Source organism: Salvia splendens, chromosome 14, assembly GCF_004379255.2.
Source record: "Salvia splendens isolate huo1 chromosome 14, SspV2, whole genome shotgun sequence".
Lineage (NCBI taxonomy): Eukaryota > Viridiplantae > Streptophyta > Magnoliopsida > Lamiales > Lamiaceae > Salvia > Salvia splendens.
Genome location: NC_056045.1, coordinates 9,447,065 through 9,473,602, shown reverse-complemented (window position 1 = coordinate 9,473,602; position 26,538 = coordinate 9,447,065). Strand labels below are relative to the sequence as shown.

Here is a 26,538-nt window from a genome sequence, read left to right as displayed (position 1 = left end):
TTCATCTTTAATAAGACAATTCAAATATGAAAACGTTTCATTTTTAATGGGACAGATGGAGTATATTGACATTTGGCAGTCATTTTTAGGTTTTATACTCTCTCCGTTTCTTCATAGTTGAGACACTTCTTTTTACCACGGAATTTAAGAAATATTGTTTAGTGTGTTAGATAAAAAAAATAGATAAGTAGGAGAAAGAAAAAAAAAAGTGTATTCTAGAAAAGTAAATAAAGTACAAGAGAGAATGGATTAGGAAAGAATACCATATATGGAAATCACTATAAAAAAAAACTTTCCAAAATAGAAAAATGACACAACTATATGCAATTCCATGTTTTAAAATGATTTTCACTAGGTTAATCTCACAAAGAATTGTTGTATTTTGCCGGCAATTAAACCCAATTATTTCATGTTATTCAGGAAAGTAATTGCTAAATATTTTAATGATTTAAAAGCTACTGTTACTATTACAATGAGTTAAGTAACTTCATATTTTTTTTCCATTCTCATCTTATCTTACCAAGGAAGAAAAAGGTCGGAACTGCAAAATTAACATTCGACTTGCCGTTGAGCCAAAGGCAGGCAATGAGTGAGTGGTAGGTAGCCAACTAAAATCATGTGCATGTATTAAATGTGCATTTATGGCTATTACTTAGAGCATCCTTAACCCCGGCCCGGATTCAGGTCCCAAGTCCCCTCTACGTTATCATTCCTAAAATTTGAGTCTCAGGCCACAACTGCTCTAACCCTGCAGGCCCCATCCCGGTCCACAACTATTAAATTGCACTATTCACAACTCCAGCCTATATTACTTGTAAAAAGTGAAAACGTTGAGCAATTATAACACGAGAAATTCATTTTTAATACAAAAATAATAAATTATAAACTAAAAAATATAAAAAAATAGAATATTAAAAAAAGTGCAAAAAAATTTAAAAAGTTTTAAAAAAGTGCAAAAAAATCTCGCCCCTCTCCCTCTCCATCTTCTTCCTCTTCCTCCTTCTTCTTCCTCTCCACCTCCCTCTTCTTCCTCTTCCAAATGCATAAAAATTCAGAACTTGGGGCACATGAGCGGCCCGAACCCCCTCCAACCGGAAGCTCCATCGCCCGCCAGGCCAGACCCTGGGCGAGTCCCTGGGCCGCGACTGAGTCCCCGGGACCGGCCTGGGCCGCAAATTCGTCACCTCCATCGCGCGGGGCCGCGGGCCGGGACCCAGGTGCGGTCCTGCCCGTGGCGTTAAGGATGCTCTTATGGATTCAAGCCCATGAAATCATATGCATACCTTTTTATAATCAAGACAAAATAGCATCTTATAACTCAAACATTTGAGCTCCCCTAAAAAGAATTAACGAACCTAGGAGTAACTAAAAAGGGATTAATTATTAGGGACAAATTGTGGAAACTCTACTCTTGTAATTAAATACACTACATATTGATAAATTTCAAATTGACCCATAATTTTCTTAATTGTAACCTAATTAACCATCTTTAATTAGGGGCTTATAAGACCAAAAAGTAATTCAAGGGTGATCAGATAGGTAAATTGTACTACTTGTGCGAAAACTAGAAATTCTAATTTTCTTAGGAGATAAATTCAAATATTAACTAAAAATCTTCTTGAAGCTTTCCAAAAGATAATCTTGTTGTAGCTAGAAAATTTATAGCGTAACGACTCTATAATTATTGCATTCAATGGCATATACTAAGACTGAAAGTAACTAGTAGAGGAGGAGTAGACATCTCTCTATTTGTTCCAAGTTTAATTTTAGTGTACAGCTGTGTAATTTAACCGCCCCTAAGTAATTGCACTTCTATGTATAATTAAGTTTAATAATTTCGGAGAAGTTATTGAACAATTAAGTTGTTTGATATGCCACCGGCTCGCTTGATATAACGTAGTACTCTCTCCGTTTTTATGTAATATTAATATTTTTTTTGGGGGGAAAATTGTACTACTAGTTCTATTCACTTAAGATATTCACTTTCCTTTTTAGTTTATCTCATTCAAAATATCCGCTTTCTATATTTCAAAATAAATACATCTCTCCTCTCTTCTCATTTTCAACTACTACATTTTTCTCTCTACTTACTCTATCTAATAACTCCTCGTAAAATCTCGTGCCGCTTAATAATGTAGACATCTTGAGTGTTAAGGGGGGAGTATTTGAGTTAAATGGACAAAAAATAAAATAGAAAATTGAATAAAGTAGAAAAATGAAAAAAGAATAAAGTAAGAGAAAGAAGATGTGTTGATTGAAACAAAGTAAAAAGGAATACGACTCAGCTTTAGAGCGACGAAGTCACGAAGGGAGTGCATTAATATGTCCACATGTGTGTTGGATGTGAAGTTATTATATGGAATACATCATAAGCATACATATCATACTCTTATATTTGAAATCTAGTGCATTAATATGTCCACATGTGTGTTGGATGTGAAGTTATTATATGGAATACATCATAAGCATACATATCATACTCTTATATTTGAAATCTAGTAGTACAAATAATAGAGTAAGTGAACTATATGTACAGTACATGCATGAGAAAAAGAGTAAACACATAAATTTGCTATTAATGTTCACTCATTCAATATTCCCAACTGCTCACTCTTTCATCCCCTATATAACAAACCCTACTCCACACTTGTTTAACCATCAAACTAATAAGTTTCCAAAACCTTTCAAATCCACAATCTGCAATGGCAAAGTTGTGTTTGATGCTTTTCATTTGCCTTGTAACAGCTCATCAGATCACAGCTAGGGTTTTGCCAGGCGATGCAGACCAGAAGAACTTCGCCTCTTTCGGCGGCCTAGGCGGCTACTCCGGCATCGGTGGGGGCGGCCTTCCCTTCGGAGGCGTCGGCGGCGGGATAGGCTCCGGAGCAGGGCTCGGTGGCGGCATTGGCGGTGGCATCGGCACTCTGCCCGCTGGCGGCCTTGGAGTTGGAGGCATTGGAGGCGGAATCGGCAACCTTGGCGGCCTCGGCCTCGGGGCTGGTGGCGGAGTTGGTGCTGGAGTCGGTGGCGGTGATGGTGATGGTGCCGCCGCTTTGCCGTACCCTTGAATTTCTCATTATATCTATGCATGTGTTTAGATTGATTGTTTGCGTTTAGTTCGTTTTTTTTTATCATAGTTTGTCTTATCTCAGTCATTCGACATCGATGGTCCATATTAGTTTATTAATATGTGTAACGTTAAGACCGCGTTTATTTTCTTTGTTATGTATGGATTGCCAGTAAATTGAGATTATATTTCTGCATTTTTACATTGAAAACTAGAAGATTGTTGAAATTTGTCATATTCTATGTATCGATGAATTTGATTAGGAATGGTGAGCATTATTTTATGGTATCCTAATTCCTAAGACCAAGCTTAAGTCAATATTTGGTTCAAGGGTATTGATCAAATCAAAACCCTATTTATATCAAAACAAAGTCAAATTTAGTTTATTGGAATATATATCTTGATCAACCATCAAGATTTGGCCATGTGGCAGATCATTTCCCAATTTAATTAAGCTGTAAAAGGTAATTATATCATTCAAATACAGTTGGCAATATTTAATTATTCACCTTTTTCAATTTAAAGAAATTAAGATAACAAAATAAAATGCAAACTACTTATTGGTATCTAAAAAATATAAAAAAATTTTAAAAAAAATCATAATCATAAAAAATCTATTAAGAATAGAATTAAGCAGCTAGCTACCCAAAATGGAGTTGGGGTGTTGTCGGATTGGAGCTCAAATTGTGTAGTGCATAAATATATGGTAGATTTGAGTATATGATAGGATATGGTGGAATTGAATCCTTCGAGATAAGAGATTCAATTCGCTTACCTTTCGAAATATGGGTCCGAGACATGCGAATTTTTCGGAATAAGGATTTTACACCTTTTTATATTTATTCTCTTCATTTTTCTTATTATTTCCTTTTCAATAATTATAGATTAACTAAACTATCCTTTAACCAATCACACAGCGCCATGTCACCCTGCTCTTCGGCACGGCGATGCTCGATGGTAAGAGCACGTCCGTGCCATCGGCATGAGCACAGCGGCGAGCAAGGTACTCGCCGCGCCGACGACACGGCGCTTGCTCGTTCCAACGAGTACCACTGCGGATGCTCTTAATACGTATGTTGATTTTGTCGGGCCTAGGTCGGGCTTTGAGTTGGCCTGGGATCTGGCCGGTCCTTGGTTTATAAAAAGGCCTAATTAGAGCCCGATTAATCTACTCAGCTCAGCCCAAGCCCGCTCCATTTTGTTGGTGGGTCGGTCCTGGGCAGGCCCATCTGACATCTCTACATGGATGTCCGAGTTAGATGTAGTGGCATCGGGTATCCACCGTGGAAGGCGTTTGTTACCACCGGTGAAGGGGGTTGGACTTGACGGCCCCGTTTCAATTTTTGTTTATGTACTTTTAATTGTTGTTTTCATACTAAATAGACTATGCTCATGATACTTATACAAAGATTTGAAACACTTGTTATTTCATTTGCCACAAAATTATTTGTGATAGTAACGGTATAGTGCAAATCAACAAAAAAAAGGAAGCACATTAACATTGCAAATTGTATGATACAGGTAGAAAGTAGAAAACATAAATTAATTAAAGAGAGTGGGTTCATGCTACGGCTTCCACTTCATCCAAAGCATAGTTGTTTGTAGATACATTTGCGTAGTTCACTTTGTTGAACCTCACCACCACTGGGTACCGAGTCTTGGGGTCCTGATCCACGCATTCATTTCAAGATATATCAATTCTCTCAATATATTATTCTCAATTTCTAAATTACTATAAACCCTCCTATAATTTATTATTATGGGTTGTTTGGTATGCAAAATAGATAAGACAAATATGATAAGATGGATGTGATAGAACGTAAACTCTATATATTGTAAAAACTCCAAATTATGATCTGGACTATTAGAAAATGTCAACAGCTGACAAAATTACAGCAACAAAAAATGTCAACACAACATCAACCATTGTCACTGTGTTCACATTTTTTGTTGCAGTAATTTTGTCAGCTGTTGACATTTTCTAATAGTCCAGATCATAATTTGGAGTTTTTACAATATTTAGTATTTGCATTTGATTACATATCTATGATAAGAACACACATTTTAAGCTAGATAACTCACGCCCCTGTACCAAGAGAGAGGAATTATGTATACTATTGATTGGGTTTTCTCACCTGGTCAACAGCAACAACTGAACCGACACCCTTGTACCAGTACGATTCTTTTCGAAGGATTCTTACCTGCAATCAAAATATTGTTTGATTACTCACTAGCTATTACAAAACACTAATTTAATTATACTAAAAAATAAATTCCAAATATACGATTTAAAATGAAAAGTACAAGTAACATGAGACCAAGGGAATAGTACCTTGGAGCCTCTTGGGGGGCCAATTGGTGGTGGCTTGGCTGCTTTAGGAGGCGCTGCTTCAACTGGCTTGTCGGCGGGCTCTTCGGCGGCCCGTACGACGACCCTAGAGGCTCGGTTGTTCCTGGAAGAGAAGCATAGCATGTTGGTCTTAAGAGTGGTTGTGTTTGATGTCACATTTTGTGCCAACACAAATCCACATGCAGCAGATGCCAAGCTGCTCGTTGCCATTTAATTTTATCTCTCTCGCTTGATTCAAAGCTATGCTCTTCAAACCAGTTTTTGATATTATTTGATTTACACAAAATAGATAAAATTAGGGAGATTTGAGTTGGGAGGATATCATTTTCCTGGACTGGGATTATTGGGAGAGAGCTGTGCTGTTCCTTTAGCCACTCGGGCTCTGCCACTTGGCCACCATATCCCCTTCTTTGGATAATCTCATCTATCTCTACAATCTTTTTCTATCATTATTTTCTTTTTTTTTCTTTTTTACTTCTATTTGTTGATTTTGGTTATTAAAACTACTTGTATTTTTATGTACAAGTGTAACACACACACTGCAGCATCGATTAATACCCATTTTTTAAAAGATTAATTTTGGATTGGAATATTCTACGGGCCAATTAATTGATCTAGTTTTCAATTAGAGCATGCACAACGGTTCCGTGTCAGCGGCACGGAAGACGTCGTCCGCCGCTGCACTCGCGTAGCTGGCACGGCGCTGCTCGATGCATCGAGCAGCTGATGTGGCGTGCTACGATTGGGAAACGGCATAGCCGTTGCCTTTGAATATTTTTATTTTTTTTAAAAAAAATCGGTATTTAATTATAAAACTGATAAAAAAATATTTTCCAAATCCAAAAAATATGGCCGTTTTTTGCCCGTTTTTTTGTATTTTTTTGAATTTTTTCCCCCCAAAATCATCTATAAATACACACATTCATCATCCATTTATCACATCAACCCATCTCTCATTCATAATTTTCATACAACCTATCTTCACCTTCATCTCTCACTCGAAACCTCAAATGGATTTCACCCATCTTATGGCGGAAGCGGAGCGCGAAGAACAAGAATACTACGAACAACATCGTGCCGCTTATGAAGCATATGTCGCGGCGAATACCCCCGCTCCTCCTCCTCAACGAACTAGATCAACTCGCCGCTACATCCATCGTGACCGGGAGGGAGCCCACGAAAGGCTCGTTGCCGACTATTTTGCCGACCACCCGCGGTTTCCGGCAGATTACTTCAGGCGCCGTTTTCGCATGTCAAAGCGCTTGTTTATGAGAATTGCCAACACATTGTCTGCCCGTGTTGAATTCTTCCAAACAGGTCCAGATGCAGCCGGCCGACAAAGTATCACGCCGTTGCAGAAGTGTACGTGTGCCATCCGACAACTCGCTACTGGGCAAACGGCCGACCTCTTCGACGAGTATTTGCATGTCGGTGAGTCCACTGGAATCCTTTGTCTAAAAAAGTTTTGCGAGGGCATTCGTACAGCTTTCGGTGATGAATTCCTTCGTGTACCCACCACCGATGATTGCCAACGGTTGCTTCGTCTTCACGAATCAGTCCATGGCTTTCCCGGAATGCTTGGCAGCATTGACTGAATGCATTGGAGGTGGAAGAATTGCCCGACTGCTTGGAGGGGGCAACACTTAAGCGGTCACAAAGGCGGCGGCCCAACACTTATCCTTGAGGCGGTCGCCGACTACCGCCTATGGATTTGGCATGCATATTTCGGCGTTGCCGGATTCAACAACGACTTGAACGTGCTCTATTCTTCACCACTCTTCAATGATGTGATGAATGGTGTAGCACCGGCGATCGACTTCACCATTAACGGAAATACATACCACATGGTTACTATCTCGCCGATGGTATCTACCCAAGGTGGTCGACTTTCGTGAAGACGCTCAGCAACTCGCAAGACCCGAGACGGGTTCTTTTTGCGCAGCGTCAAGAGTCCGCGCGGAAAGACGTCGAAAGAGCCTTTGGGGTCCTTCAAGCCCGATTCAACATTGTGAAGGCCCCGGCTCGGCTCTGGTACGTGAATAATATCACCGACATCATGTACACGTGTATTATCTTACACAACATGATTATAGCCGACGAAGGACCGAGAGCGGTTAGCTTCTACAACGAGGATGAAGCCAGAAGCTCAACATGATTATAGCCCACGCCGAGGTCGGCATACAACGGTGGGGGAGAGGCTCGAAACAAGGCACACAATGCGCGATATTCGAACCCACATTGAGCTACAAGAAGACTTAATCAAACACATGTGGGAGAAATTCGGCAACGAGTAGTGTTTTTTTTTTAATTTTACGAATTTAATTATGTAATTTTTATTTTTTAGGATTTTAATTATGTATTTTTAATTTTTAGGATTTTAATTATGTCTTTTTTATTTTATTTGTAATTTGTAGTATTATTTCGGTTATTTAATGAATTTTAATATTATGGAAATGTTTTTATTTAATTGAATTGTGCTCGTCCTTGCGGATGAGCACAACTGTGGGTGTTGTGCTCTTGCCGAAGAGCAGACAGAAAAAGTGGGGTCGGGCCCACAACCGTGCTCGCTGGCAAGAGCACGGTTGTGGGTGCTCTTAGAGTTTATAACTTTTAGTTAAATTTTTTAATATCCAATAATAATTTATTAATTATTAATAAGATTTACTAAAAGTGATAGTATCTATTCGCCTTGGTACAATACGAAGACGATGCATCGTGTAGTTTCACCTTTACAATCAACCCACATTTTGTTGGGTATAAAATGGCACATGGATCACCGATTAGAATTTGATAAATTATGCAATAAATACTCTTTCATGTTTGACAAAAGAGGGTTTTTCTTGCCCTTCACCAGCCTCAGGAAGTACATAAAGATCAAGAATATGTGCTACATCAAAGCGAAGACATGACAAAATGATGCATATGTTTAGATTTAGAATGTTACCCTCCATCCCTTAACTATATACACTTTGAATAATAGAATTTTAATACAAAATTAATAAACTATGATAGATAAAAAAAATTGAATTTGTGTTAATTGATAGTGAGACTTTGGTGCAACATGTAATGAAAAAATTTCCAAAACTAAAAATTAATTAATTGGTGGATGGGCCAAAATAAAATATAATAATATTTTATTTTTAAGGACAACACAATATAAAATAAATCAACATTGGCATTTTATTCGTATAAAATTAAATAAATATCTGGGCACCAAGTCACCAATGTGATGACTTAATTTATTATACCAATTTCCAACATTATTAAGCTTTAAAATATTTCGCAGTAATACTAAATCGTTATTCATAGGTCATATGGTAGGTATCGTCTACATTTACTGACATATATATAGTTGCCACTTGATTGCGTAATTAAGTAAAATAAATGCTATTCTTTAGGTAGTATACTTAATTACATTTATATAACTAATCATCATTCTAAATTTCAAATTAATATTAAGGTATTAAGCATGCAAGCATATATTTTAGTGAATATATTAAGCAAGGTCCAAAAGCATGCAAGCACATAATATAATGAATATAAAATCGCAATAATTTCATTAAATCTTTTACAAATAAGTTTTGATACAATTGCTTCTCATTATAATTATAATCAAGTACATATAATTAATAAAATTAATATCCTCGATAAATACAATATCTTCGATAAATACAAGATTGAGTTGTTTTAACGAAAATCTTCATTTATGCTTAAAGCAAGTTATGTCTGTTTATAAAAGGAATGTCGATTATATTCCATTACAATATCAGTAATTCATTCTTCTCCTTTATTGTTGTTCCCAAGATGATGAAATTCACAATGTTCTTATTCTTCATTTATGCTATTTTATCAGGTATGTTTAAATTGATTTTATTTAATTGTATATTAAATAAAATCATTTGGAATGGAAGAATTTTCCATATATTTTGACAAACGGGTCTAGGTTCATCATAGTTAATAGGTGTACATAATTAAAGGAGATTTTTTAATAATTGAAATTTAAATCATGTAAAATTTTAATTAAGTAGTAGTATAAAACACTTCTGTCATTCTTAGAAAAGCACATGAAAATTTCAAAAACAAAACTAATTATCTATTATCATAACTACAATATAAAATTTTGTTTTATATGACTCAACTGGTTTAAAAATCAAATTTTGTTTATATATCGCTCAATTGGTCTAAAAATCAAACGTTCGTCATTTTTATATTTACAATAATTGTATAAGTTAGTCAATATTTAACAAGGTTATACTCCCTCCGTCCCACAATAAGAGTCACATTTATTACAATAAACTTGGATCGTATATAGATAGCGTCATGTCGGACACGTAAATTGGATCGACGTTGCAATTGTAAAAAAATGAAAGTTATATTATTGCCTTAATTACATATAAACTTTGCATGTGATAAATTCACATATATTTATAATATTTTAGTTCAATCAAATAATATTTGTGCTTAAAAATGTTTTGTTTAGTTAACGGATGGGGCGTTGATAAGAAGATGTGCACTGTTATACCATTTCCGGAGGTGTCGTGCAGTAGAGATACATCGGCTAAATTTCAACCATGCTTAAGTTTTTGTCAGCAAAAATTCGGATCTGCGGCCGTTGCAGAGTGTGTTCATAAGACTATAAAGGGAAATCTTTTTTGTTTGTGTGTTGATTGCAAAGATTCATGAGAAATCTTATCTTATGATATATCTCAAATGATACACATTTTTTATTTATTTCCTTTTAATTAAATTTTAATTGTATGTGGGTGGAATTATTAGTATACATATATGGTCTATGTCAATTTGTGAATTTCTCAAGTTTGTTAAGAGGGACTCTATTTTCAATTTTGGCTTAGGACATTTTAAATTTTGAAAGTCGTTTATATCAGCACTTTTATGATCGTTCAAGAAACATTTTCAACTGAGGTTATCTTCTTATAAGTTCCAAATTCATGAATCGCTTGATTAAATATGAAAATTTTCATCGTAAAAGTAAAACGACAAGAATTGATGTTTTGTTGGAACAATAATAATTCTTCCGTTTTATTAAAATATGAACTTTGGAAATAGCATGAGTTTTAATGCAAAGTTAGTAAGATAAGAAAGAAAAAGAGGAAAAATAGATAAAGTAAATGAGAGGAGGAGAAAACAATAGTGGAATTAGTGTTAGTGGATTGTAAGATCCATTTTAAAAAATGGTAAGTTTTTACTTTTAGGAAATGACAAAAAAAAATGAAAGAATTTTTATTATTAGGAAACAGAAAAAATAGAAAATAAAAATGAAAATCAGTCAAACATGCACCTAGAAGCTGTTATTTTCATCCATTGTTCTAGGGACGTCAATGCAACATAAAATTCTTGGATCGCCTCAATAATCTACTAAATTTATAGGATTAGGAATGCAAATTTATAGCAAAAAAAAAAACAATTTGATAAGTCCATCCCCAGTTAATCTGCAATTCGAGCAATGCTAACCCAACTCCAACGGATTTTGCTCAATTGGTTCACTCCAAATATAACTATTGCATAGTATTTCGTATGATTGACAATTGATTTAGAACTTTCTCCAAATCACAGATAAAAAATTTAAAACGTCGCACAAAATTGCATAGTAGTATTTCGTATGATTTTCAATTGATTTAGAACTTTCTCCAAATCACAGATGAAAAAAAATTAAAAAGTAGCACAAATTTGGGCCTTAGAATGTCACTTCATCCCACCCTTTACTAATTCTTATTTAATCTAGTTTAAATACATAATACATGACATATTTAAATTAATTTAACATTTTTTTACCTCCCCCCCTCAATGCTTTTTTTCCGAAATACACGGCATTCCGTCTCCCCACACCTAAATATGTGTTGAATAGATGATGCATTTCCTTTTTGTTGTTTTTATAAAAAGAAGAAAAAATAATGGAAAAAAAGGAAAGCTAGAAAGTGGATAATAAATTGATTTAAGTATTAAGACTAATTTTATTGGTTAAACTAAAATAAAAATATGAAAGTGTTTCCTTATTAAGTGTCGTCTTATTATACTTAAAGTTCTGCTTTAATTACTCATATTTAAATTTAAACTGTTAAAATAAAAAGTGCAAATAATATTGACTATTTGAATACACACTCAGAATTAAAAGTATAATTAAAAATAGAAAAGAACTTGATAGAACAACAACGCAACTAATTAAGCGGATAATAATATGAATATTGATATCTAAAATTAGGAACTTTGGTCAAATTTTGGTATTTCGTATGAACTTTAAAATTGATCTAAAAAATCACAAACTTTACATTTTGTTTGTTATTTCCAATGACATGTTAATCACCATAACCAACCAACTTCCGTGCATATTTTATCCTACTTGGCACTACTAAATCAACGTGATTTTCCACATGACATTTTATTCTATTTGTCACGAACTTAAAAAATAATATAAAATATTGTAAACATTTTACGATTTCCCACATATAAGAAGATTTTTTCCGAAAGTATTGTATCTTATTTGGTTGCCATGAGAAATAACAAACAAAATGTAAAGTTTGATTTTTTAGACTAATTTTAAAGTTCGTGGTAAATACCAAAATTTGATCAAAATTCATAATCTTAAGGACAAAAATCTCATAATAATAATATACATACAAACAAAAATATTTTAAAATAGTGAAGTAATAAAATGTTTTGAATTTATTAAAATGATAGTACAGCATAATTTCATTGCTATCGGCGCCTGTGAATTTGTGTATCTCATTTTCCTCCAATGGCTACTCAAGGTCAAGTCATTACTTGCAAAGGTATCCATGTTTTCGATTTCCTTGTGTTTCTCTGCCTATCAATTCAGTGTTTTGTTGATTACTTTTTCCCCTAATTTTTTAATTTTTGTAGCGGCGGTGGCCTGGGAACCCAATAAACCCCTGGTGATCGAAGAGGTGCAGGTGGCGCCGCCGCAAGCCGGAGAAGTCAGGATCAAAATCCTCTTCACCGCTCTCTGCCACACAGATGCCTACACCTGGAGTGGCAAGGTAATCCCTACTGTTCACACAAAATGCTACTCAATTACACTTTCATTTTACAAGGATTCATAAGGAGTTTATTCAATTTAATCCAAAATGTGAAATTTATGAGTGTATTCTATTCATATGTGTGAATATGTGTTTTCTGTGAAGTAAAGAGGAAGTTGAACTTTCTCAATAGGTATATGCAATCCAAATTTGGATCTAGCTACAAGGAAGAGGCTTTATTTTTAAATATCGAACGAAAAAATGGAATTCAAAATAATAATTCAAAAAGAGTTTTGTTTTTGAATGAAGTTACACGATCCATAGTGAAGTATCTTTTGTGTTCTCACAATTTGGGTGTATTTAGTCGTACTCCCTCTATCCCACCGCATGTGATTGATTTCTTTTCAACACGAGACTAAAGAAATGATAGATAAGTGGAGAGAATAAAGTAAGAGAGAGGATAAAGTAGGAGAGAGGATAAAGTAGGAGAGATAATGAGAGAGTTGGGACGGAGGGAGTACTATTTAATGGTGTTTGGATCGTTATCAGTGTTTGAATACAATAAATTACCAGCACAATCCTACCAACAGCAAACCTGATCTTTTTATTATCTTCGTTGCAGGATCCTGAAGGTCTCTTCCCATGCATTCTTGGTCATGAAGCTGCTGGGTATGTTGTTAAATGCTAAATGTATTAAGATCTATTAGCTTTTCTGACTTTGCACCCTTATGTCATAGATAGAGCAATATTGACTTAGCATTGGATACATTTTGCTTTTGGGATCTCAGGATAGTTGAGAGTGTTGGTGAAGGTGTGACTGAAGTTCAACCGGGCGATCATGTTATTCCCTGTTATCAGGCTGAGTGTAAGGAATGCAAGTTTTGCAAATCTGGTAAGACAAATCTCTGTGGGAAAGTCAGGGTAGCTACTGGAGTTGGAGTTATGTTGACTGACCGCAAAAGCCGCTTTTCAATCAATGGAAAACCTATCTATCATTTCATGGGCACATCAACATTTAGTCAGTACACTGTTGTTCATGATGTTAGCGTTGCCAAGATTGATCCTGTAGCACCATTGGAGAAAGTGTGTCTGCTTGGTTGTGGTGTTCCAACAGGCAAGCATTTTTCACGTAACCTGGTGGTTGAATATCAATAAGTTATCCTGGTGTCTTCATCCACATAAAGTTCAAACTCTGCACAATCAGGATAAACGAGTTTTGTTGGTCTTTAGTGCTAAAATGTCACAGTTATTTACAATTTTGGTTTTCGGATTTAGTACGGACTGAATAGCACCACTTTGCTCTTTGAACCAATAGGATACATGGCATAAGGTATATGGAAGTCCAACTCATTCTGAACTCGAATTGTTTTTGTTGACTTCTTTGGATTTTTTGAAGTATTACCTGGCAAAGTATTATAGTTTTCCCCAATTTATAAATCCAAGGACTATTGCAGCCCATTTTGCATGGATAAATTTAGTATCCAGTCAACCTTGGCTTATCGATGTAAAGTGTCAGACAATCAGTTTGATTGCTTGCGTTACACTCTTGACCCTACCTGATTAATTTAGTACTCATGATTCATGAAGTCTTTCTTCTGGCATACTTAACAAACTCTCATGTGTATCATACCTCAGCCATCAAAATTTAATCTCTGTGCATAATTAATTTTTTATAGGTCTTGGAGCTGTTTGGAATACTGCAAAAGTCGAACAAGGTTCCATAGTTGCTGTATTTGGTCTCGGTACTGTTGGACTTGCTGTGAGTTTTCTTTAGTATGATTGACTTCTTGGCTTGATCATACAAAGAATATGATGAATACTTCTGATTCAGGTGGCAGAGGGTGCAAAAGCTGCTGGAGCTTCCCGTATCATAGGGATAGATATTGACACGAAAAAGTTTGATAGAGGTACTCCACCTTCTTCACCATCCCAATAAATACATATAGTACCATACCACTAGTTTCTTATGGAATCAATTAGATTTCTGCTGCATGATATTTATTGATGCTAAGAGTGTTCTGCTCTTGTTGTAGACATGTGCTTGGCGTGTAAAAAATTCATGTAAAACTGAGAATTCAGGTCTTTATTTTCTTCTTAGCAAAGATGTAGTAAATGTTACTTCAGATTTTTCTCATGCTATAAGCGAAGTTCATATCTAGAGACATGCGGGACATGAAACCGACCTGTTTTTATAATCAAAATATGTAATCTGAAAATCTTGTGTGCCTTTGTAGCTTTAACATGTTAAGTCATCGTGTGCTTGAAGAGCAAACTAATGATGTCCTACAGAGTTCTTCCAATGTAAAACTATCTTCCATTAAAAAAAGATACAAATATAAATCCTTGTTGTTTGGTCTAGAGTCTCATAGTTCTAGCTCTAGAATACAAAAAAAAAGGTATTGAGGGGACATGTTTGTGTCTCAATTCTAATAATTACTACTAGGAAACTAAACCATTGCTAACAAAAGTGCTAACTTTTTTATTCCTGATCTTGCTGTAAATTGCGATGCACAGCAAAGGACTTTGGTGTGACCGAGTTCATCAACCCAAAGGATCACGAGAAACCAATCCAGCAGGTCATTGTGGATCTAACAGATGGTGGTGTTGACTATAGTTTTGAATGCATTGGCAATGTTGATGTAATGAGGGCTGCTTTAGAATGCTGCCATAAGGTAGGTAACTAGGTATTATAACACCAAAAAATTATATGTTATCATATAAAGATGCACGAATTACTGATCGTTTGTAAAAAACTTTTAGGGTTGGGGAACATCAGTTATCGTGGGCGTTGCAGCTTCTGGCCAAGAGATCTCCACGCGTCCTTTTCAACTGGTGACTGGCCGTGTCTGGAAGGGCACAGCATTTGGTGGTTTCAAAAGTCGCTCACAAGTGCCTTTGCTTGTCGACAAGTATCTAAAGAAAGTGAGTGCATTCTCCGCTCTCCTTAATCTGTCAGATAATTTAATCTACTCAGCCTTTCCCACCTTCTGCTTGCTCTTCTTTCAGGAAATCAAGGTTGATGAGTACATCACCCACAATTCTACACTGCCTGAGATCAACAAAGCCTTCGATATGATGCACGAAGGAATGTGCCTTCGTGTTGTGCTTGACATGTTCGTATAATGGTTCAACGTGCTGTAGTTAAAACATGGCACCTGCCTTCAGTACGAGCTGTCGTTTATTTGAGTGTCTCCTATTACTTTGCTTTCTGTTTTTACCCTATGCTTTCTAAGACACTGTTTTCACCATAAAAAACTGAATGCTGGCAATTATGCAATAAAGCTTTGGATTTTCATGCACATATTGTCTATGGCTCTGTAAGTTTGAACATTAAGTAGAATGGTGAAGTTTAACATTTTACAATTATGATATTATTCTACTCTTAGGTTCCATTGAGATTATTGTTAAACTGGAAATGTAGTAAATTTGACAAGCTATAAACCTAGTGGGATAACAAATGAAAAATACCCAAATATGCTGAGATAATAACTCATCAATGTATAATCTCAAATGCGAAATACCATTTCTTAGCAAAAATAAACTTGCAAGGGGCCACGGCAGAATATATATAGCAAGCTCTTGATCTCGATGAGATTCCAAGAAACTGCCCAAGTGAATAACCCAATAATCCTTAGCCAACTTCATTTCAAGACTATCCTCTCATCAGAGATAAAAAAACAGTTGACTACAATTCTATGAAATATTAAAATAAAACTAAAGCGGGACGGACAAAATTCCTACTATACAGAAAGCCTGGTGTGCTTAATTTACATGAAGAGAATGCCAAAGAATCGAGCAGACTATACTAACATCATCAGAAAAAAAATATAATTCCATTTTGGTCAGCAATGGATTATGAAAACTTCAAAAATCAAACAGCGTACCTGTATCTGCAAAAGCAGTTTCAGGTGAGTATACATTAGGTGAAGCGGCAGCTTCCACAGCCCCTATAACTGATTGCTTTCCGAACATCGAACTGCCAAGAAATTGAAGTTGGAATGAGTCAGGTTCTCTACTTTCAGGAAACTGGTAGTCAGCAACATCTATTGTGGAGGTATAAGCAGCTACTTCAGCATTCTGTTGAGGGGGATTGTCCACACCCAAGGGCGGCGTCATGCTTGGCCAATCATGTTGTATAGTTTGTACTTGTGATGTCTCAGCCGCCACATGACTCTGCATATTGCCATGGCCGACAGAGGAATCACGAAAGAGGACAAACTCTGCTGGACTTGAACCAATACCGCTTTGAGTATGATACTGATGCTGGACATCATTTTGGCCACATGTGAACATGGAAGTTGGATTGTTTTGCTTTTGCAGTTGAGCGGATATTGTGGATCTTGAATGCAATTGATCCGGCAAAGTATTGCCAGCATCCAACTGCCAGAGACCAACAGTCTGATAAGGTGCATGGTTGTCGAGTGCATATGCAATATAGGGTTGTAGGGCAGTGGACTTCCTGACAAATCCCAAACTTGGCTCGGTACATTGGCAGGGTTGCAATGGTGGTGACCCCAGAGAGCTTCCACTCACAGATGGTTGAGAAGGCATTTGAGATTGGTGTGGTAGGAAAGTACGATTTCGATGGCTGAGAATTGGCTGGGAGATTATCTGAGCTTCAGAAGGCAAGTAGCGAGAAGGTAATCCAGCAGCCGGACTTCCATACATAAGCTGATTTGAGCCATGGTGGCCATTGGTGACAGGAGCCAGGAACGCAGGGTGCCTGTTTAGAGGTGGGTCTCTAGATAATTGAGACCCATGCACGTGATTATTATTTGTGAAAGACCCACTTAGCCCGTTCCGCTTGAAGACCGGATGATGGGAGGACAGAGGATTTTGTCCTCCTACATGGTGGTGTTTGTTCATAAGAGCAACCCTTGGAGAAACAGTGTTAATACTTCTAGGGCATGACCGCACTGGGGCTACCAGTGACTGAGGGTTATATTCAGGAGCATGATACCGAGGTACGTGGCTTCTTTCTCGATTCATGGCATTTGGCAACCCAAATGTGGATGACAGAACACAAGGGCGGATTGTGACAAGCTTTTGACCCTGATGCTGAGGCAAAGAGTTTGGCTGTGATGGAGGACATCCCGGCCTAGTACTAGTACTAGTCGTACTTTGCACAGCCAAAGGCTTATAACTTTTCTTTGCACGCTTCCGCTCTGCTCTCCAATATTCGTCTTTATCACTAGCATGGCAATGTTCAGTGCTGCTAGTGCCAGTGCCCCAATGGAGACACGGAGCCAGTGAGTCACACACATAACAGTGACACTGAAATTAAGGAAATCATAAATCAAAGATGGAAGCTATATAATCCGCACTAAACAGATCAAAATTTTAAAGTAAAAGAAATTACCAGGCCACAATGGACTTCATGCGCAGTAGAAGCAAAGAGATACTTAGCACAAAGATGCCTGGAGTGAGGAAAGTCCCTGCATGCCACCTATAGACGCAACGATAAGAAAAACCATTTATTATCTGAACAAATGAAGCTAAAGGAACAACATAGTACTCCATCTTCTAAGAGTCTAAGACAAGATAAGATTCGTAAACCATTAGCATATATGCCAGAGACCTTATAATGTACCAAACAAATAGCCATTAATTCATTCGTTTATCGTTCCCATAGCTTTAACCAAGTCCAAAGTAAATTAAAAAGTGAGCCAGAAATCTATTTATTTGATTAACAACTTGAGAACTACAGTACACGTCAAAAAGCTGTAGTTACAAAATTTTCAGACTCATTGCCTGTAGTCGAGGGTATTTCGTGATATACTAAATTTGCAATTACTGTGGTTCACTAGAAACTAAACATGATGTTCAATTATACATAAACTTCATCAGCAAACACGGCATAAAAAAGATATCTCAATAAAAATATGAACAAAAATATCTGCAAATTAAATATGATAATAAAGATAGCCCTACTTAACTATCACAAATGCAAATAACCAAAAACCACACAAACAAAAGAAAATGAATAAATGATATGTGAATTTCAAGAGCAACAATTATCTCACTTACTTTCAGAATTGGAGTAATCTCAGTAGAGAGTAAGCAAAAATAAGTAAATTATGCAAAAAAAAAGAGAGAAAAAAAAGGCATACCTCACCCTTCTCACCAACAATCTCGAGTTCATCGGAATCACCACCGTCAGCCTTATCATTGACGGCGACCACCGGTTTGTCAGGGTCACCATCCAAAACCATACAATCATCATCACCTTCGCCATCAACAACAGCCTTAGCCAGCGCCTGCACAGAATCAGATCGGATTTTGGGGAACAGCTCACTTACAAAAACGACGTCGTCGGAATCATCATCTGCATTCAGGCCGGCCTCAACCAGTAGCTTGGACAACCAATCACCGTCTTCCTTATCGCCGAATGCCGCCTCCTCGTCGGAGCTTATATCCAGCACCGACGGAGCCTGGTTTCCCATGGAGAAAAGCCTCGGATTCTCAGACTGAAATTCGAAAATGCTCATTTCACTCAACCAGCAAAGTAAAGCACCAATTCAGTGGTTTGAACAAAAATTGGGCGATTCAAATCTGCTGTAGTTTATGAAAACAGAGAATATCAGTGACGAAATTCAATCGAGAGTGATTGATTTGGGAAATTATATAGAATTATTATGTATGAGAGAGAGAGAGAAATGCAGTTATTTGCATGAATGTGGAGGGAAAATTGGTGGGAAGAAACCCTAAGTAACTCCCCGACCAAGACTCGTTTACTTATTCCCGAAGACTCCATCACTTTAGGTCTAATTAATTTTCCAACTATAAATAATTTAGGTGAAGTGCAGTTGAGATAGTATCATAATTAATACTATTACGATTAATAAGTGGAGGGAAAATACAGGGAAATTTCGTAAGGAAAAGAAATCGTTCCATTTTTAAAAAATCAACCTGAAAATATGTCTCCACACCATTAATAAGTGGAAGAAAATACAGGGAAATTTCGTAAGGAAAAAAATCATTCCATTTTAAAAAAGAGTGATAGATTTAGAGACATAATGTCTCCAAGCCATAATACCCTTATGTCACTTTGCCATAAGCCAAATTACTATATAGACTAATATACCCTTATTTTAAATTATAAAAGGAAAGGCAATTCATTTACTATATCATTTATCTAAGTAATCAATCAAATTCATATCAAAAGTCAAGTCACCATATTACACTCTTTTATCAAAATATACTCAATCATCTAAATATACTCAATCAAAACTAACGAGATTGAACAATTGCATAAATCTCAAATATATTAATTTCTCAATCAAAACTAATGAGATTGAACTATTGCATAAATCTCAAATATATTAAATTCTCACTCCATAAATCATAAAAATGACTACATGCATATACATATTTAATTTCTTATTATTATCATCCAACGAAATAGTAATAATCATTCGAATTAAATTATTTTATTAGTATTAAATAATTACTAAAATTCTAAGTCATAAAAATGACTACATGTGTATACACACTTAATTTTTAATTGTTATCATCCAACGAAATAGTAATAATTATTCACATCAAATTATTTTCTTAGTGGTATTAAATAATTATTAAAATTCTAAGTCGTAAAAATGACTACATAAACATACATACTTAATTTCTTAGTCTTATTATCCAATGGTATAGTAATAGTCATTCACATCAAATTATACTATTAGTATTAAATAATTATTAATATTCTAAGTCTTAAAAATGACGAAATGCACATACATACTTAATTTCTTAGTATTATCGTCCAACGGAATAGTTATAGTCATTCGCATCAAATTATTTTATTAGTACTCTATTAAATAATTATTTTTTAAATAAAGTATTAAATAATTATTAAATTCTAAGTTATAAAAACAACTACCATGTACATACACTTCATTTTTAATTGTTATCATCTAACGAAATAATAATAGTCATTCACATCAAATTATTTTATTAGTTGTACTATAAAATAACTATTAAAATTCTTAGTCATAAAAATGACTACATGCATATACATACTTAATTTCTTAGTGTTATCGTCCAACGAAATAGTAATAGTCATTCACATCTAATTATTTTATTAGTACTAAATAATTATTAAAATTATAAGTCATAAAAATGACTACATGCATATACATACTTTATTGCTTAGTGTTATTACCCAATGTAATAGTAATAATCATTCGCATCTAATTATCTTATTAGTATTAATAATTATTAAAATTCCAAGTCATAAAAATGACTACATGTGTATATACACTTGATTTCTAATTGTTATCATCCAACGACACATCTAATTATTTTATTAGTACTAAATAATTATTAAAATTATAAGTCATAAAAATGACTACATGCATATACATACTTTATTGCTTAGTGTTATTACCCAATGTAATAGTAATAATCATTCGCATCTAATTATCTTATTAGTATTAATAATTATTAAAATTCCAAGTCATAAAAATGACTACATGTGTATATACACTTGATTTCTATTTGTTATCATCCAACGAAATAGTATAATTATTCGCATCAAATTATTTTATTTGTAGTATTAAATAATTATTGAAATTCTAAGTCATAAAAATGACTACATGCACATACATACTTAATTTCTTAGTGTTATCGTCCAACGGAATAGTTATAGTCATTCACATCAAATTATTTTATTAATATTAAATAATTATTAAAATTTTAAGTCAAAAAAATGAATACATGCATTTATATACTTATTTTCTTAGTGTTATCGTCAAACGAAATAGTATAGTCATTCACATCAAATTATTTTTATATTAAATAATATTTAAAATTCTAAATTGTAAAATACTAGTAGTATACCTATGTTATATATTGTACTTTTTATCATCTAATGAAAGGATAATAGTCATTGGCATCAAACTGTTTTATTAGTAATTATTAAAATTCGAACTCATAAAAACGACTACATGTGTATATATACTTAATTTTTTAGTGTTATTACCCAATGAAATAGTAGTATTCATCCGCATCCAATTATTTTGTTCTTAAATAATCGTTAAAGTTCTAAATTGTAAAAGACTAGTATATATACGTGCATATGTATATCTATATATATTTAATTGTTATCATTCGACGAACTAGTAATAGTCATTCTCATCAAATTATTTTAATAATATTAAATAATTATTATAATTTTGAATCATAAATATAACTATATATATATATATATATATATATATATATATATATAGGGATGTGATCATATGATAACCCATATTTATGGTGATAACCTAATAACCTATCATTCTATGGACGAAATATATCATTTTATAAAACAGAATATCATTTTATGGATTAAAAGTATCATTTTATGCATGCTGAAAAAATATCATTTTATAGTGTATAGATATCATTTTTAGTAAAAATGATATTTTTTACCCATAAAATGATAGGTAATATATTAGGTTATCACCATAAATATAATTATCATTCTAAAGCACCCATATATATATATATATGGTAGTGATCAAGATATAACTATTTTTAAGGGTATAACTAGAGAACAAATCTCAGCCACACATCTTAATGGAACAAATATTATTAATTTTAATAAAATAAAATATGCTGAGGGTATTTTTGGAAATTACTTTCTGAATTAAAACATGCAATCAAATTACGCGAAATCTTCCAAATCTGCGATCCTTTCTTCTTCCAAATCGTAATTCTGAGCTGGGGGTGGCGCCGGAGAGGATACTGGCGGCGGTGGGGGAGCTGGCAAAGGCGATCGGGGCGGAGGGGCTGTTGGCGGATTCAATCGTCGCGCCAATGCTGAAAAAACCCCAAATCAAAACCTACCTCTACGTCGGACTCACCGGAATCAGCGTCGGCGGGTAAGGAGACGCAACGATGAGCTGCCGTAGAAGAGAAGCGGAGTTTCGGAACAAGAGCGGGGCGCGGTGGCTGTAGGCTCTAAGATTCGTCTTCGATATAGTTAGTTTCCGTCTACGTTTAATGTTACTGATGTATCTTGTGATTTTACTTCACTCTTGTTTACAAAACATCACTCTTGTTCTGATTTTACTTCACTCTTGTTCACAAAACACATCACTCTTGTTCTGATTTCACTTCACTCTTGTTCACAAAACACATCACTCTTGTTCTGATTTCACTTCACTCTTGTTCACAAAACACATCACTCTTGTTCTGTTTTCACTTCACTCTTGTTCTGATTTTACTTCACTCTTGTTCACAAAACACATCACTCTTGTTCTGATTTCACTTCACTCTTGTTCACAAAACACATCACTCTTGTTCTGATTTCACTTCACTCTTGTTCACAGAACACATCACTCTTGTTCTGATTTCACTTCACTCTTGTTCTGATTTTACTTCACTCTTGTTCACAAAACACATCACTCTTGTTCTGATTTTACTTCACTCTTGTTTACAAAACATCACTATTGTTCTGATTTTACTTCACTCTTGTTCACAAAACACATCACTCTTGTTCTGATTTCACTTCACTCTTGTTCACAAAACACATCACTCTTATTATGATTTTACTTCATTCTTGTTCACAAAACACATCACTCTTATTGTGATTTTACTTCACTCTTGTTTACAAAACATCACTCTTGTTCTGATTTTACTTCACTCTTGTTCACAAAACACATCACTCTTGTTCTGATTTCACTTCACTCTTGTTCACAAAACACATCACTCTTGTTCTGATTTCACTTCACTCTTGTTCTGATTTTACTTCACTCTTGTTCACAAAACACATCACTCTTGTTCTGATTTTACTCCACTCTTGTTTACAAAACACATCACTCTTAGCATGATTTTACTTCACTCTTCACTCTTAGCATGATTATTTTTGGGACAATTCAACATTGATATTATAATTAGATCAGAGCAAGAAGAAACAGAAAGGGGCTACATCTGAAATGCATAGCTAAAATCTCACAAAATTCAAATACTACACTACATCCCATCATAAAAATTGCAACGATAGCTTATCACCTAATGTTAATTCCCTAATTAAAGGAAATCAAAACTAAGAAAAACAGAAGATAAATTGGGAAATGCAGGCTAAATTATATCATAGATCTGTGTGTTCCCGCTCGGGGTCTGATTCCACGATCATGTGCGACAAGATGTCGTAGAGCGGCCCGCCCTTGGCCATCGCCTCCTTCTTCTCCTTGATCACCGCGATGAGCTCCTTCCGGAGCGCCGCCGCCGCCTTGTTGACGGTGGCGGTGTTGTTGGCCGCTGGAAGAGTGATGATTGGAGACACCGATGCAGATTCCTTCGTCGGGGAAAGAGAGTCACTTGAATCGCGAAAATATTGATAATTTCCAATCGAATTCCTCTTCAATCGGACGAATCGACGGTAGGAGAGTTGAGAACTATTTTGCAGAAGAAGGAAGAGGAGGAGAAGAGAAGAATGCGGTTTCTTTTTCAAATGCCAATGATGTAATCTAATTTTGGATGTGCAATGACCATTATACCCCCGCCTTATTATTGTGGAGTAAATTTGTGATTGAGGGAACTAATATCTCATTAAATTCAAAAATTAATACTAGCCCTTGATTTTTTTGATCTTGTGGCTATTATTTGTTCTCTAGTTATATGGTTAAGAGGTGTTTGCCATAGATCATGACCCTATATATATATATATATATATATATTCTTATTTTCTGAGTGTTATTATGCAAGCGAAATAGTAATAGTCATTCACATCCAATGAAAGTAAGAGTTGTGAATAAAAAAAAGAAATTTCTTTATTGTTAAACATGACTATTAATTTTCTAATAGTTAAAAAAAAAATATCTTGACACCATGCAAGAATTTAATTTCAGTATACAAATTCAAATCATTGTTCCCTAACATTTTGTCCATTAATAAAATAAAAGATGTAAAAATTTCAAATCTTAATTTTGATGCTCTAAGAACTCATGCAATTAAATTGATTTGTTACTTTTATAAATATAAATTCCAGATTCAATAATGTTTTGTAAAAATAAAATTAAGATCGAGTATTAAATCTATTAAGTACCTATAAGTTTAGAATTTAAAAAATATTGCATAAAGTATTATTTAAATAAAGGTTAATTCATTATATTAAATTAAATTTAAATAAACTAATATTACGTGATTGAAGTTAGAAAGAATAATTCAAAATTTAGCATTATTGGAGTAATTAAAATTTGGAAATTTATGTACAGTTCCTTAACAAAAAATAGAATTAAAGTCAATACTTTTGTTTGAAGAAATATCTACTGCAAATCTGCAATTGGGATGGAATTTGGAACGTTTGGGTAGGGATGAGAGATTGGTGAGAAGATTTGAGTATATATATGCTTAAATCAAGCCATCCATAAATATACCCACAATTTTCCTAAGCAAGTAATTCTTAAATACATTATTTTTTTATATGCATAAGGGTAATATGGTATATATACAAAACATAAATTTAAATAAAAATCTAAAACAATCTAAAATGACTATTTTAACCTCATTATGTCTTAGACATTATGTCTCCAAAACATTTTTCTTAAAAAAATCAACATGAAAATATGTCTAATAACTTTTTATGGAAGACAGCATATCACGGGTAAATATATATTCCAGAAATAATTAAACAATAGTTTTGTGAGTAGTGATATGGGCAAGTGCCCATTAAGTATATATAACTAGATAACAAATATCAGCCACAAGATTTAGAAAATTAATGATTGATATTCATCTATGTAATTTTCAGAATTCATCCAGATTATACATTACTATATGAACGGATTACTTCACTGTAAGAAGGCGGGGTAAAATAGTCATTTAACAAATGAAAATAGGGTTAAAATTCGAAAAACATTCCATTTTTCAAAATTCACCCTCAGGCGACTCTTTTCCTTCTCTTCTCCTCATTCCACAATTCTCCAATAGAAAATATAGGATTAAATCGTTCGTCGTCGTCGATCGCCGTCGCCTCCTTCCGGTGTGTTCACTTCCGTTGTCGCCTTAATTCTATATACCATAATGGTTTCAAATAAAAAACGTAAGTTCATCGGTCGATTTCTAGAGTTAATCTAATGATTTATTTTATTTACACGAAAATTGAGCATATTGTCAAGTATATTTTATTTGGTATTGAGTATATTCTGTTGATTTATAGTGTAATGTTTTGATATTTCAGTGATGTATATTGTGAAGTATATTTTGCATGCTTATAGTGTAATGTTTTGACATTTCAATATTGAGTATATAGTGAAGTATAATGAACATCTTGTAAAATAAATTAAGTACTACTCCCTCCGTCCCACAATAATTGTCACTCTTATTGTGGCCACAAGTTTTAAGAAATGTAAAGAAAAATTGGTTGGAAAAGTTAGTGGAATGTGAGACCCACTTTTTATATTGGCTTTATAATAAAATATGAGTGAAGTGAGTTAGTGGAATGTATGACCTACTTACCATTTACGGTAAAAATGAAGTGTACGTCCCACAATGTATGTTAAGAACCACTTTTTAAATTGTAGCGTACGTGTTTTGTAAATTGCTCAGCATGATTAGTTCTAAAATTACTTATTTTAAGTTCGAGTGGATTATTTATCGTTTACAGTAAAGTGAATATTTCATATAGTGTAGTATATTTAGTGTGAAGCAAATATTCTCTATAGTGTATTAAATATACTTTATAGTGAAGTAAATATTGTTTATAGTGAAGTAAATTTGATGTTTATACTATGTTTGAAAAGTTAGCAACTTAAGAAAAGATGTACGTGTACGTCCCACAATTGTAGTGTACGTGTTTTGAAAAGAAGGGACCTACAATTTTAAGACCCAGAAGAAGTGATCCATTGCTAACTTTTCTTAAGTTGCTAACTTGCTAACTCATCAATGCAATATATTAAAAATGTCAATATGATGATACTGAAATGTCAAATTGATATTTTAATACATTATGTTGATATTGATATTTAAATGTCAACACAAATATGTGTTGACATTTTAATGTGATTGTATTGACATTTTTAATACACTACGTTGATGAGTTAGCAAGTTAGCAATTTAAGAAAAGTTAGCATTTTAACGCACCCCATTATACTATTTGTACAATATTATTATCTGGCCTATATATAATACTATTATTG

The 26,538-nt window shown here is 34.4% G+C and overlaps 4 protein-coding genes across 5 annotated transcripts; 2 read left to right on the top strand and 2 right to left on the bottom strand.

Moving 5' to 3' along the window:
- Positions 1-2,702: 2,702 nt before the first annotated feature.
- Positions 2,703-3,068, top strand: LOC121764149 (glycine-rich protein 5-like). The gene has a single exon (XM_042160211.1). It carries the CDS (start codon positions 2,703-2,705, stop codon positions 3,066-3,068), a length of 366 nt encoding a protein of 121 aa, XP_042016145.1.
- Positions 3,069-4,540: 1,472 nt separating this feature from the next.
- LOC121763393 (photosystem I reaction center subunit IV B, chloroplastic-like) lies at positions 4,541-5,760 on the bottom strand. Its single transcript, XM_042159404.1, has 3 exons — positions 5,400-5,760; positions 5,203-5,268; positions 4,541-4,733 (listed from the first exon to the last, which is right to left on the bottom strand). The coding sequence occupies exons 1-3, from the start codon at positions 5,625-5,627 to the stop codon at positions 4,629-4,631; spliced, it is 399 nt and encodes a 132-aa protein (XP_042015338.1). The 5' UTR covers positions 5,628-5,760; the 3' UTR covers positions 4,541-4,628.
- A 6,335-nt stretch (positions 5,761-12,095) lies between these two features.
- Positions 12,096-15,711, top strand: LOC121765085 (alcohol dehydrogenase class-3-like). Its single transcript, XM_042161133.1, has 9 exons — positions 12,096-12,205; positions 12,297-12,433; positions 13,035-13,081; positions 13,201-13,526; positions 14,089-14,171; positions 14,244-14,319; positions 14,927-15,084; positions 15,173-15,334; positions 15,419-15,711. Exons 1-9 carry the CDS (start codon positions 12,172-12,174, stop codon positions 15,533-15,535), a joined length of 1,140 nt encoding a protein of 379 aa, XP_042017067.1. The 5' UTR covers positions 12,096-12,171; the 3' UTR covers positions 15,536-15,711.
- A 318-nt stretch (positions 15,712-16,029) lies between these two features.
- Positions 16,030-19,178, bottom strand: LOC121765084. 2 transcript variants are annotated; one of them, XM_042161131.1, is made up of 4 exons: positions 18,712-18,853; positions 18,523-18,638; positions 17,772-17,858; positions 16,030-17,686 (listed from the first exon to the last, which is right to left on the bottom strand). In XM_042161131.1, the coding sequence occupies exons 2-4, from the start codon at positions 18,622-18,624 to the stop codon at positions 16,277-16,279; spliced, it is 1,599 nt and encodes a 532-aa protein (XP_042017065.1). In that variant the 5' UTR covers positions 18,625-18,638; positions 18,712-18,853; the 3' UTR covers positions 16,030-16,276. The 2 variants fall into 2 exon arrangements, with proteins under 2 accessions (XP_042017065.1, XP_042017064.1); XM_042161130.1 differs by having other exon boundaries at positions 18,523-19,178.
- Positions 19,179-26,538: the final 7,360 nt, after the last annotated feature.

Coding starts and splice junctions, on each gene's coding strand:
- LOC121765085 (XM_042161133.1), top strand. CDS start 12,172: ATGGCTACTCAAGGTCAAGTCATTACTTGCAAAG. Junction 14,320..14,926: donor CACGAAAAAGTTTGATAGAG/GTACTCCACCTT, acceptor TGCGATGCACAG/CAAAGGACTTTGGTGTGACC. Junction 15,085..15,172: donor CTTTAGAATGCTGCCATAAG/GTAGGTAACTAG, acceptor AAAAACTTTTAG/GGTTGGGGAACATCAGTTAT.
- LOC121763393 (XM_042159404.1), bottom strand. CDS start 5,627: ATGGCAACGAGCAGCTTGGCATCTGCTGCATGTGGATTTGTGTTGGCA. Junction 5,269..5,399: donor GCCCCCCAAGAGGCTCCAAG/GTACTATTCCCT, acceptor TTTTGATTGCAG/GTAAGAATCCTTCGAAAAGA. Junction 4,734..5,202: donor CAGTTGTTGCTGTTGACCAG/GTGAGAAAACCC, acceptor TGCGTGGATCAG/GACCCCAAGACTCGGTACCC.
- LOC121764149 (XM_042160211.1), top strand. CDS start 2,703: ATGGCAAAGTTGTGTTTGATGCTTTTCATTTGCCTTGTAACAGCTCAT.
- LOC121765084 (XM_042161130.1), bottom strand. CDS start 18,900: ATGAGCATTTTCGAATTTCAGTCTGAGAATCCGAGGCTTTTCTCCATG. Junction 17,859..18,522: donor TTGTTGGTGAGAAGGGTGAG/GTATGCCTTTTT, acceptor TTGCGTCTATAG/GTGGCATGCAGGGACTTTCC. Junction 17,687..17,771: donor ATGAAGTCCATTGTGGCCTG/GTAATTTCTTTT, acceptor CCTTAATTTCAG/TGTCACTGTTATGTGTGTGA.